General features: G+C 40.1%; 1 protein-coding gene across 1 annotated transcript in view; it reads right to left on the bottom strand.

Annotated features, from left to right (window-relative positions):
- LOC121385084 overlaps nucleotides 1-8,745 on the bottom strand; it is a 33,326-nt gene extending 24,581 nt beyond the window's left edge. The window contains exons 1-2 of the mRNA XM_041515620.1: nucleotides 8,617-8,745; nucleotides 952-1,224 (exon numbers count right to left, since the gene is read on the bottom strand). Of these exons, the coding sequence (XP_041371554.1) occupies nucleotides 952-1,224; nucleotides 8,617-8,672 (329 nt within the window). The 5' untranslated portion in view covers nucleotides 8,673-8,745. The remainder of the gene's footprint in view (nucleotides 1-951; nucleotides 1,225-8,616) is intronic.
- Nucleotides 8,746-12,500: the final 3,755 nt, after the last annotated feature.

The raw sequence follows: 12,500 nt of genomic DNA, 5'->3' as shown, positions 1-12,500 counted from the left end.
AAATGAGCTATGACTTATATTTTATTGTCAAAGGCGTCGGAAACGGGGGTGGGGGGAGGCAGGGGAGGGCACAGCCTCCAACTCTGAAGTACAATATGAACTCGCATTTAATAAGTGTCCCCCCCCCCCCCCCCCCCAACACCAAAACACACCAGTTGCTGCCATCTTCCGACGCCTATGTCTTCATAATTCTACAATCGCACGTACCTCTGTGAAGTAACGTTTTATAGCTATAGCTATCTTTAGAGGTATTTCCCCGTTTTTAAGTCATACTTTTATTTCACCGTGTTGTAATATCCAGATGTGTTTATAGTTTGTTTGTTTTTTAAAATTAATGAAACTTAGTGTTTATTTTCAATGATTCAAGTTGGGGTCTGCGACTTTAAGTATAGTAACTGAATCTGGTACAAGTCTGCTTATTGTTGTCATGCTAATCTCAGACTGTCAACTGTGATGACGAAGTTGGCCAACTCCACGGTTGCGTTGCAATTTCCCCAACTCGGGTCCTGGTCTGAGGTTATACATGTAGGTGTATGTTTAGTACCAATCGACGGAACACCGATGCGCGCTACGCTATATAGACTGACTTTTCCCCGAATTAAACGAAAATGCCCGAACCTGGATAACAACAGTTATTCTTATCAGCATTACTACCAAACAGCTATATAGGGTTGCAAGCGAATCACTACGTATTTTAACATGAATTATGTACAACTAATTTTGAGGGTAGAATGATGGAAATACATGGTAAAAAGGGTCTCAGATTAGCACATTTTGCCCGAATATCTCTATAACTCCCCCTCCCCGCTCTCCTGCACTTCTGTCCCGTATGCTTGTGTGAAATCCATTACATTTGGAGGGAATTTCATTACAGAAGCATGGCTATTTTATTTTAAATATACACTTTTATAATGCATCTACTAATATTTAATAATTAATTGTGAAACGTACGTCCCGACAGTCGAACATATCTGAGTGTCTGTAGCCACTGCAGCGTAACGATAGTGGCCTTCTATGGAGACGGAAGCTGTCGGGCCGGGCGCGTGCGTCGTTGGTGGAAGGGGCGTGGTCGTGATTAGCTCCTCCTCCTTTACAGACGATTGGCAGCTGGCTTTTTGTACTTCTGTTGCCTTGACACCGAGGACGATTCCGACCACTAAAGCAGCGATGCCCCCCAGGAACATAACGACAGCTAGAAGCACGATCCATCTGCCTTGAGACATGCTGGCAATACAAGTGAAAGTTACACGGATTATACACAAGGGCCCGTGCTTATAACACTTTTAGAGTCCAGACGCAATCTCAAATGACATCACACGTATACAATTTGTATTGCGTTGTCATGACGTTACTGACTCAAACTCTATTGGAGTCTCGAGTCTAGACTCTAAAAGGTTTATAAGCACATGGGCCCACGTGGACCCACTGAAAATAAAACAGCACGGGTTGTATTGCGTTGTCATGACGTTACTGACTCAGACTCTATTGGAGTCTCGAGTCTAGACTCTAAAAGGTTTATAAGCACATGGGCCCACGTGGACCCACTGAAAATAAAACAGCACGGGTTGTATTGCGTTGTCATGACGTTACTGACTCAGACTCTATTGGAGTCTCGAGTCTAGACTCTAAAAGGTTTATAAGCACATGGGCCCACGTGGACCCACTGAAAATAAAACAGCACGGGTTGTATTGCGTTGTCATGACGTTACTGACCCAGACTCTATTGGAGTCTCGAGTCTAGACTCTAAAAGGTTTATAAGCACATGGGCCCACGTGGACCCACTGAAAATAAAACAGCACGGGTTGTATTGCGTTGTCATGACGTTACTGACCCAGACTCTATTGGAGTCTCGAGTCTAGACTCTAAAAGGTTTATAAGCACATGGGCCCACGTGGACCCACTGAAAATAAAACAGCACGGGTTGTATTGCGTTGTCATGACGTTACTGACCCAGACTCTATTGGAGTCTCGAGTCTAGACTCTAAAAGGTTTATAAGCACATGGGCCCACGTGGACCCACTGAAAATAAAACAGCACGGGTTGTATTGCGTTGTCATGACGTTACTGACCCAGACTCTATTGGAGTCTCGAGTCTAGACTCTAAAAGGTTTATAAGCACATGGGCCCACGTGGACCCACTGAAAATAAAACAGCACGGGTTGTATTGCGTTGTCATGACGTTACTGACTCAGACTCTATTGGAGTCTCGAGTCTAGACTCTAAAAGGTTTATAAGCACATGGGCCCACGTGGACCCACTGAAAATAAAACAGCACGGGTTGTATTGCGTTGTCATGACGTTACTGACTCAGACTCTATTGGAGTCTCGAGTCTAGACTCTAAAAGGTTTATAAGCACATGGGCCCACGTGGACCCACTGAAAATAAAACAGCACGGGTTGTATTGCGTTGTCATGACGTTACTGACTCAGACTCTATTGGAGTCTCGAGTCTAGACTCTAAAAGGTTTATAAGCACATGGGCCCACATGGACCCACATGGACCCACATGGACCCACTGAAAATAAAACAGCACGGGTTGTATTGCGTTGTCATGACGTTACTGACCCAGACTCTATTGGAGTCTCGAGTCTAGACTCTAAAAGGTTTATAAGCACATGGGCCCACATGGACCCACTGAAAATAAAACAGCACGGGTTGAGGGGATAGTTTGGGACAGTGCGCTCTGGATGGGATCCGGTACCGGGCTGCGAACCCAGTACCTACCAGTTTTATGTCCGATGGCTTAACCACGACATCACCGAGGCCGGTATCGGGCTGTGAACCCAGTCCTTACCAGCCTTATGTCCGATGGCTAAACCATGACACCACCGAGGCAGGTATCGGGCTGCGAACCCAGTACCTACCAGCCTTATGTCCGATGGTTTAACCACGACACCACCGAGGCAGGTATCGGGCTGCGAACCCAGTACCTACCAGCCTTATGTCCGATGGTTTAACCACGACACCACCGAGGCAGGTATCGGGCTGCGAACCCAGTACTTACCAGCCTTATGTCCGATGGTTTAACCACGACACCACCGAGGCAGGTATCGGGCTGCGAACCCAGTACCTACCAGCCTTATGTCCGATGGTTTAACCACGACACCACCGAGGCCGGTACCGGGCTGCGAACCCAGTACCTACCAGCCTTATGTCCGATGGTTTAACCACAACACCACCGAGGCCGGTTGTATTTTAGAGATTTAATGGAATCAATATACTAGTGTAAGAGAATCACGAGCTAACAGCAGACGAGAAACCGTACAAACATCTCTTAAAAATAAGCTGATCAATGTGACCTCCTCTTATTTGTTTTGTTTATCTTGAAAAATTACCTGCGATTTTTTACAACCATTTCACCTACTAGATCTAAAGTGGACTGCTTATTGCTGTTCGCAGTCCTCTATTTCGCGCCCAGGGCCTCGTTTCACGAAGCAACCTTAGCACTAAGATCACCTTAAGTGTATAACTACATCATGCCAACACGGTGATCTTAGCGCTAAGATCGGTTCGTGAAACAGGGCTCTGTACTGTAACATAATTGAGTGAATAAGGCATTGCACATATTATCTGAACATTCCAGGGATTATACATAATCCAGAGGCGGATCTAGGGGAGGCCCCAGTGCCCCCCCCCCCCCTACATTTTGCGACAGTTATAATTTTATTATATATTAATTTTCATCCTCCTCCAAATGTCCCCCCAAAGTTCATTTGGCAATCCGTCTCATGTCATTGCCTCCCCCCAAATGGATTTTCTGGATCCGCCACTGTAATCCATGATAATAGGGCAGGATCTAGCAGTCAGTAGGGCGCTCGCCTGAGGTGCAAGCCTTCGTAGGATAGAGCCAACTCAATGGACCCATTTTCTGATTGAATTGTTTTCCGCCCCAATAAAAAAAAACCAAAAACAAAAAACAAAAAAACAACGTTTTATTTAACGACGCACTCAACACATTTTATTTACGGTTATATGGCGTTAGACATACGGTTAAGGACCACACAGATATTGAAAGAGGAAACCCGCTGTCGCCACTTCATGGGCTACTCTTTCCGATTAGCAGCAAGGGATCTTTTATATGCACCATCCCACAGACAGGGTAGTACATACCACGGCCTTTGTGACACCAGTTGTGGCTGGAACGAGAAATAGCCAAATGGGTCCACCGACGGGGATCGATCCTAGACCGACTGCGCATGAAGCGAACGCTTTACCACTGGACTACGTCCCGCCCCCCCCCCCTCTCCCCGCCCGTCCCAAACAGTGCCTCAAATACCATGGTATGTGCTCTCATATCTGTGGGAAAGTGCATATAAAAGACCCCTTGCTGCTAATGGAAAAATGTAGCGGATTTTCTCTAAGACTTCGTGTTGAAAATTACCAAATATTTGATATCCAGGGTGTATACCACCAAGTCAAAATCAATCGACATAAACACCACGGATATAAATACTGCCACCCCTCATCCTTAAAATGAATCAGAAAAAATAGTGTCAAGCTGTTAATTTCAGAGATAACGCGTAGCGTCTATGACTACCTTATAGTTCCCCACAACTTTGTTTTTACAGGTTCCCCAGTCATGTTTCAAGCACAATTTATTATTAATATTTTTTACAACCAACACACTAACATTAATCACCAATCACATGACTTGTGGCATTAAATGCTCTGTTAAAAGTTGGGGTCACCTCGAAAGTTCTTTGGTTTAGGTCAACAGCCGATTATTACAGCCGATTATTGCTAAATCAGTGTTGTCTAGTGGTGCCCTTGAACAACACAAACTTTAACACCGATAATACATATTCCCTTAACAGACAAGTAGAAAGGCAAAACAAACTTTAACACCGATAATACATATTCCCTGTAACAGACAAGTAGAAAGACAAAACAAACTTTAACACCGATAATACATATTCCCTGTAACAGACAAGTAGAAAGGCAAAACAAACTTTGACACCGATAATACATATTCCCTGTAACAGACAAGTAGAAAGACAAAACAAACTTTAACACCGATAATACATATTCCCTGTAACAGACAAGTAGAAAGGCAAAAAAGACAACAACAACAACAACAAAAGATTTAAAGAAAAGAAAAACAAGACTTAAATACAGAAAGAAACAAGGAGCTATACCCGTCGGTGGACCCATTGGGCTATTTCTCGTTCCAGCCAGTGCACCATGTCTGGTATATCAAAGGCCGTGGTATGTGCTCTCCTATCTATAGGACGGAGCAAATAAAAGACTGCTGGTTATTAATGGGAAAATGTAGCGGGTTTTCTTTCTACGACTATATGTCAAAATCACCAAATATGTTTTGCATCCAATAGCCTATGATTAATAAATCAATGCGCTCTAGTGGTTTAGCTTAACTCTTTGACAACCATGTTTCGAAGTAATATGAAAGGCACCAAGTAACCTAGTTATAACTGTTCTGGCATAGGGCGTTTCTCATTATGCGATTAGTCGCACCGATTTGCGATCGAATCGTACCGAGAGAACACCTAAATCGGTACGACTTTAATCTTGTACATTCCGATTTTTTTTAGAGGCGTCAAATCGCATGCGACAAGTCGGTGAAAAACGTTCAAGTTTGTTCTGGTTAACAACAACATTGGAGTATTGTTACACCAGTAATCTGTGTGTCTGCGGCGATGATATTCATGCGCAGACAGGTGTCTGAGCTAATATAGGTCAGTGCTTAGAAACGTCACTGTGATGTCACAGTGAACGTGACAATACATATTCTATGGAATATCGTTGTGTGTACGAGTAATACGAGTGTGTGAAGGGTTGTTTGTTTGTTTTATTGGTTGTTTAACGACACCAGTAGAGCGCATTGATTTATGAATCATCGGCCATTGGATGTGAAACATTTGGTAATTTTGACATGATATACAAAATCATAGTCTTAGAGAGGAAACCAACTACATTTTTCCTTTAGTAGCAAGGGGTATTTTATATGCACCATCCCATAGACATGATAGCACTTACCACGGCCTTTGATATATCAGTCGTGTCGCACTGGCTGGAACGAGAAATAGCCCAATGAACCCACCGACGGGCATCGATCATAGACATGATGCAAGCCCTTAACCAGTGGGCTACGTCACGCCCCTAAGTCGCGATGCAGAGCAGTTTTAAAACGCCAAGCATCTTTTCGGCCTGAATGTGAATATACTATATTATAAGTTATACATTCTTGTTGATAAGTCGCGATGCAGAGCAGTTTTAAAACGCCAAGCATCTTTTCGGCCTGAATGTGAATATACTATATTATAAGTTATACATTCTTGTTGATAAGTCGCGATGCAGAGCAGTTTTAAAACGCCAAGCATCTTTTCGGCCTGAATGTGAATATACTATATTATAAGTTATACATTCTTGTTGATAAGTCGCGATGCAGAGCAGTTTTAAAACGCCAAGCATCTTTTCGGCCTGAATGTGAATATATTGTATTATAAGTTATACATTCGTGTTGATAAGTCGCGATGCAGAGCAGTTTTAAAACGCCAAGCATCTTTTCGGCCTGAATGTGAATATACTATATTATAAGTTATACATTCTTGTTGATAAGTCGCGATGCAGAGCAGTTTTAAAACGCCAAGCATCTTTTCGGCCTGAATGTGAATATACTATATTATAATTTATACATTCTTGTTGATAAGTCGCGATTCAGAGCAGTTTTAAAACGCCAAGCATCTTTTCGGCCTGAATGTGAATATATTATATTATAAGTTATACATTCTTGTTGATAAGTCGCGATGCAGAGCAGTTTTAAAACGCCAAGCATCTTTTCGGCCTGAATGTGAATATACTGTATTATAAGTTATACATTCGTGTTGATAAGTCGCGATGCAGAGCAGTTTTAAAACGCCAAGCATCTTTTCGGCCTGAATGTCAATATACTGTATTATAAGTTATACATTCTTGTTGATAAGTCGCGATGCAGAGCAGTTTTAAAACGCCAAGCATCTTTTCGGCATGAATGTCAATATACTATATTATAAGTTATACATTCTTGTTTATAAGGGGGCGGGACGTAGCCAATTGGTACAGCGCTCGCTCGATGCGCAGTCGGTGTGGGATCGATCCCCGTCGGTGGGCCCATTGGGTTATTTCTCGTTTCAGCCAGTGCACCACGACTGGTATATCAAAGGCCGTGGTATGCGCCATCCTGTCTATGGGATGGTGCATATAAAAGATCCCTTGGTGCTAATCGAAAAGAGTAGCCTATGAAGTGGCGACAGCGGGTTTCCTCTCGCAATATCTGTGTACTCCTTAACCATATGTCTGACGCCATATAACCGTAAATAAAATGTGTTGATTGCGTCGTTAAATAAACATTTCCTTTTCTTGTTTATAAAGTCATTAATGGCACAGTATTTGCCAACCTTAATTTTAATGGTAGTACTAAACCCAATATCTTCCGGCTGGGTCAAAGTTCGAGGTGCACCCACCTTTCGATAGAACAGTTAAAACCTGTCCTGTCATTGGTGATAGATGTGAGTGTGTTGGTTGTAAAAAACAATTAGTTTCATCTGGGCAAAAAAAAAAAATGTAATTATATTTTATCTAGTACCACTATGTCAGGTAGCCTTGTACTTGAAAAAATGCATGGGGTACATATAAAATAAATACAAAATTTTTGTGCAGAACTAGGGTAGTCATAGACGCTACCCGTTATCTCTGAAATGAGCAGCTTCACCCCCAATTTTTTTTCTCTGATATAATTTAAGGGTGAGGGGTGATAGTATTTATATCCGTGGTGTATATGTCGATTGATACGCTGCAGTTTTAGCCACATAATATTATGTTACTATTGTCGTCTATGGGATTTGATTTGGTGGTATACACCATAAACAGGTTATTTTAATTTAATATGAGGTAAAAACTCTCTTGTGTGTGTTTTTTTTTTCTACCAGTAATACTAATAAAATATTTAGAAAAATAATTTATTTGTGAAAAAATTATAATTATAATGGATTCTTGATACTTTATATTACATGCTTAGGTTCCAATGTTAGACATTTCATTTGAGAGACCCCCCCCTCCCCCCCGAAAACAAAACAAAAAAACAAACAAAACACCCTGACAAAATGTAACATTTAAACATTGAACTTCGCCGCTGTAATTGTGATTAATTCTGAATGTGATTCAGTCTTGGTGGGGTAGATATTAAAGTCAAAGTTTGTTTTCTTTAGTGACACCACTGATTTATTAAACCCGCTGTCGCCACTTCATGGGTACTCTTTTCGATTAGCAGCAAGGGATCTTTTATATGCACCATCCCACAGACAGGGTAGTACATACCACGGCCTTTGATATACCAGTCGTGGTGCACTGGCTGGAACGAGAAATAGCGCAATGGGGCCACCGACGGGGATTGATACCCCACCGACCGCGCATCGAGCGAGCGCTGTACCACTGGGCTACGTCTCGCCCCCGAGTACTTAAGGGCTCAATGGGTAGGCGTAAGGCCAGCCCAGATAGCTGAGGTATGTGTCCAGGACAGCATGCTTGAACCTTAATTGGATATTAGCACGAAATAAGTTGAAATGAATGAATGTAAAAGGTGAATTGAGAAATGGAGAAGAGAAGTTGTTAAAACTCACTTTCTTTCAACTTTCCTCCCGTCCGTATCCACCCGGTCCTGGCTCTCTCTCCCCATAGCACGCTGACCGAGATCGCACTGAGAACACCGATAAGACACTTGTCCTCACACACCAAGGCTGACCGCAACAACAGAAATACTTCACACACGTCAAGGTAGAAGGGAATCACTACGCAGATATAACGGGGCGCCGGCCAACGCTTAAAGGTATACTGTCACAGATTTAAGGACCTTATTTCTCTAAAAATGGATAATAAATTTAAAATTACATTAATTGTTGGAAACCAAATCTAGCTATTGCATCACCATGATGCAGTAAAATCCATATCAACCCTTTCGGCAATTTTATTTTTTTAATTATGGACCATTGCCATAATTCAGTTATTTGTTTTACAAAATATCATTAATAAATGGAGTATGGTGGTTATGAAGATGATTGAATAAAGTACATTTAGGGACAAATCAAATTATTTTTGTTCAGGTAATACTTTGTTAGACCATTAAATAGGTCAGTGGTCTGTGACAATATGCCTTTAAAGGCGCTTTCTACAATTCGCTGTTTAAGAATTATTTTGTTCTATCTGCACTTTTTCAAAATGTTGGGAAATTGAGTTTGAACGTTTGAGGTGTTGGTATTACTAAATAAGCTTTTATTACAAGGCACCAGGTATATCATATGTATTTTTAACTTGAACACTGTCAATTGGGCATATAAAACTTATGCAGTAAATTATACTGTTCTATCTGCTTTACAATAGGTTTGTTATAAAGTAGAATAGTCAATGAAAATTTCACATTTTCTTTATCTTGCAGCTTCCAGCAAGTGAAAACATATTTCGTAAAGATCAAATATACTTTAATAAATTATATCCATGTAACAAATAGAAAAATAAATTATTGTTTTTGTTTTTGGCAATGCAAACTACAGCACTTAGTTATAACTCAGAAACGCATTACATAAAATTAGTATTCTATTAAAACACGTGCTTTTAATAACTTGTAAAACAAAAACAAAAGGCCAACTTCTGGAAACTGTTTAACGTTAATAGAGAAAACAGTCATTCCATTTTGTAATTTAGTTAGGTTTATTTTTCTTTTGAATGGTTCTGGTGTCCATCAGTCTATAAAGTTTGACGTCAACAAAATAACGTTCGAATCTTAAATACAAAGGAAGCATACCACATTTAGGAAAACACCACAAAAAAAAAAGAAAAAAAGAAGAAGAAGAAAAAACCCAAAAACAATCCATTGCAGAAGAAAAAGGATGGTAAACAACTACAACATGTACATGTAATCTCGACTGTAGTAAATAGAATCATGATTTAGATGGTGGTAGATACAACTGTAACTCTAACTGTAAACGTATATGTAACTGCAAACTTTAACTATAGCTTCATCTGCAACTGCAACTTCAACTAACTGTACCTATAATTGTGTCTGCAACTATACATGTAGGATGGATCGCATGTATGCCGTGTTATCTAACGGCATGAATTTAAACATGGATTTATGATTTTGTCTTTACTTAACTGTGGAATCGGTTTTAACACAGACGGGGTAGGGAGTTGGAACTTAATGTTTTGGTTTCTTGCTTTTTGTCGAAAATTACCTTCATCTTCCTCACCTAAAAATGATGATATAAAATGTGCTACTTTGGGTTTCTAAGATGAAATACTGATCATTTTCAATTTTGTGAAGGGTATAACATGAAACTTTAGGCATTTTGATATAAACTGATAATCTAAGAACATGTTGGCTTTCATTTGAATGATGACCATTGGCTGTCTACCGACTTGTTTCAATAAACGAATAAAACTCAATGGGCTATAGTACTCTTTGACCTTTAAGGTCTTTTCCTTCAATTTTGCTGTGAAGATTATCTACTTCCTGAATTGAAGAGAGCCCTGGTTCACAAAAGTTTTGCTGAATAATTTGGACTAGATCTGGCGATAAACTCTTTCAATGCTGTGAGCGTGATAGAGTTTCTAGTTTGCTTGACCCATGAATCTGACAACAAAATAATGATGCCGGCCTCGGTGGCGTCGTGGTTAGGCCATCGGTCTACAGGCTGGTAGGTACTGGGTTCGGATCTCAGTCGAGGCATGTGATTTTTAATCCAGATACCGACTCCAAACCCGGAGTGAGTGCTCCGCAAGGCTCAATGGGTAGGTGTAAACCACTTGCACCGACCAGTGATACATAACTGGTTCAACAAAGGCCATGGTTTGTGCTATCCTGCCTGTAGGAAGCACAAATAAAAGTTCCCTTGCTGCCTGTCGTAAAAGAGTAGCCTAAAAAAACAGTGTCAGAATGGCCATATGTTTAACGTCCAATAGCCGATGATAAGATAAAAAATCAATGTGCTCTAGTGGCGTCGTTAAATAAAACAAACTTTACTTTTTACAAAATAATGGGTTTTTTTTTATCTCGGGGAAATCTGTTACAAACCTATCTAGGATTGCAATCAGTACACTTGCCTACAACAACAGTAAACTCGTCATATAGAATTTTTATATAAAAAATGTTTCAAGATGAAAAAAAACACTAAAAAAACCCCGTGATGGTAAAATCCATAGACCAACAAGTTCACCTATTGCATAAATAGTCTCGCCCGATATTTTTAGAATTTGTATGGTCCCGAATAACGCTATACAAGGCGAAGGGTAATTGGCCGATATTTTTATTGTTATTTATAGTTGAAATGTCACCTGGACATGGGAGTCCACGCAATGCTGTTAGATCTACTGGTAGAGCAGTGGAGCTAGTTTTAATCAGACTGACGATTGATAGAATATTTTGTAAAGGACGACTGGCCATAGGACTGGCTATGACTACTACGATACGAGTCTGACACATAGGCCCTACAGCATCGAATTATTGAGATAGTGGTTGAAATGACGAATTAGAAAGGTTTAAGAAGAAAATAATAATAATAATAATAATAATAATAATAATAATAATATAATAATAATATTATTAATAATAATAATAATAATAATTATAATAATAATACTTATTATTATTAATAAGGGGGGGGGGGGGGGCCTAAAAAATGTCACTGTGTTAAGCCATCGGACATAAGGCTGGTGGTATATGAGCATGTTAACGTATTACGCACGCACTGTGTTCAACGTTTTTGAGTGTTAAGATAACCCCCTGTGTTCATTGCCCCATCTAGCGGCAGTTACAACGTAAATACTTCCGTTTTGGGGTGATGGTAAAACACGGACCGGACCGGACCAGAACGGAATGGAATCAGATAGCTAATGCACATTGTTTTTGGTTGTTGTTGTGGGGTTGTTTTTTTTTTTTTTTTTTTTTTTTTGGGGGGGGGGGGGGGGGGGGTGTTGAGGGGATTGTTTGTGGGGTTTTTTTGCGATTTTTAAAAATAGTTCAGGAATACAATTTATGTACGTTTTGAGATGAAACAAAACATATTCCATTTATACTACTTTTGCTGATACTGATGCTGATACTACCACTTCTGCAACCACTTCTACTACTGCTGCTGCTGTTACTACTACTACTACTACTACTACTACTACTACTATTACTACTACTACTACTACTACTACTACTACGTTTTAACAAACATTTTGGTAGATTTTTTTTTTTTGGGGGGGGGGGTTGGGTTGTTTTTTCAGTTTGTGATATATCATTTATTTTATATTTTATTTTATTTTATTTTATGTTTATCTAAAAAAAGAGAGAGAGAAAAAAGAAGAGGATTATATGGCGAAGTGTCCATATGTTTAAGAAACATTACCCTCTCTTTCAAGAATGAAATGGACAAATCATATATGAACTGCGGAACATCAAAGTAGCTTTGATAATTTCTGATCTCTTTGTGTTGTCATAATCGACTCGCTTTATTATTCAAATCAT

This window comes from Gigantopelta aegis, chromosome 11 (assembly GCF_016097555.1).
Source record: "Gigantopelta aegis isolate Gae_Host chromosome 11, Gae_host_genome, whole genome shotgun sequence".
NCBI lineage: Eukaryota > Metazoa > Mollusca > Gastropoda > Neomphalida > Peltospiridae > Gigantopelta > Gigantopelta aegis.
Note: the sequence above shows the minus strand (reverse complement) of the source record. Positions and strands in the feature narration are given on the sequence as shown.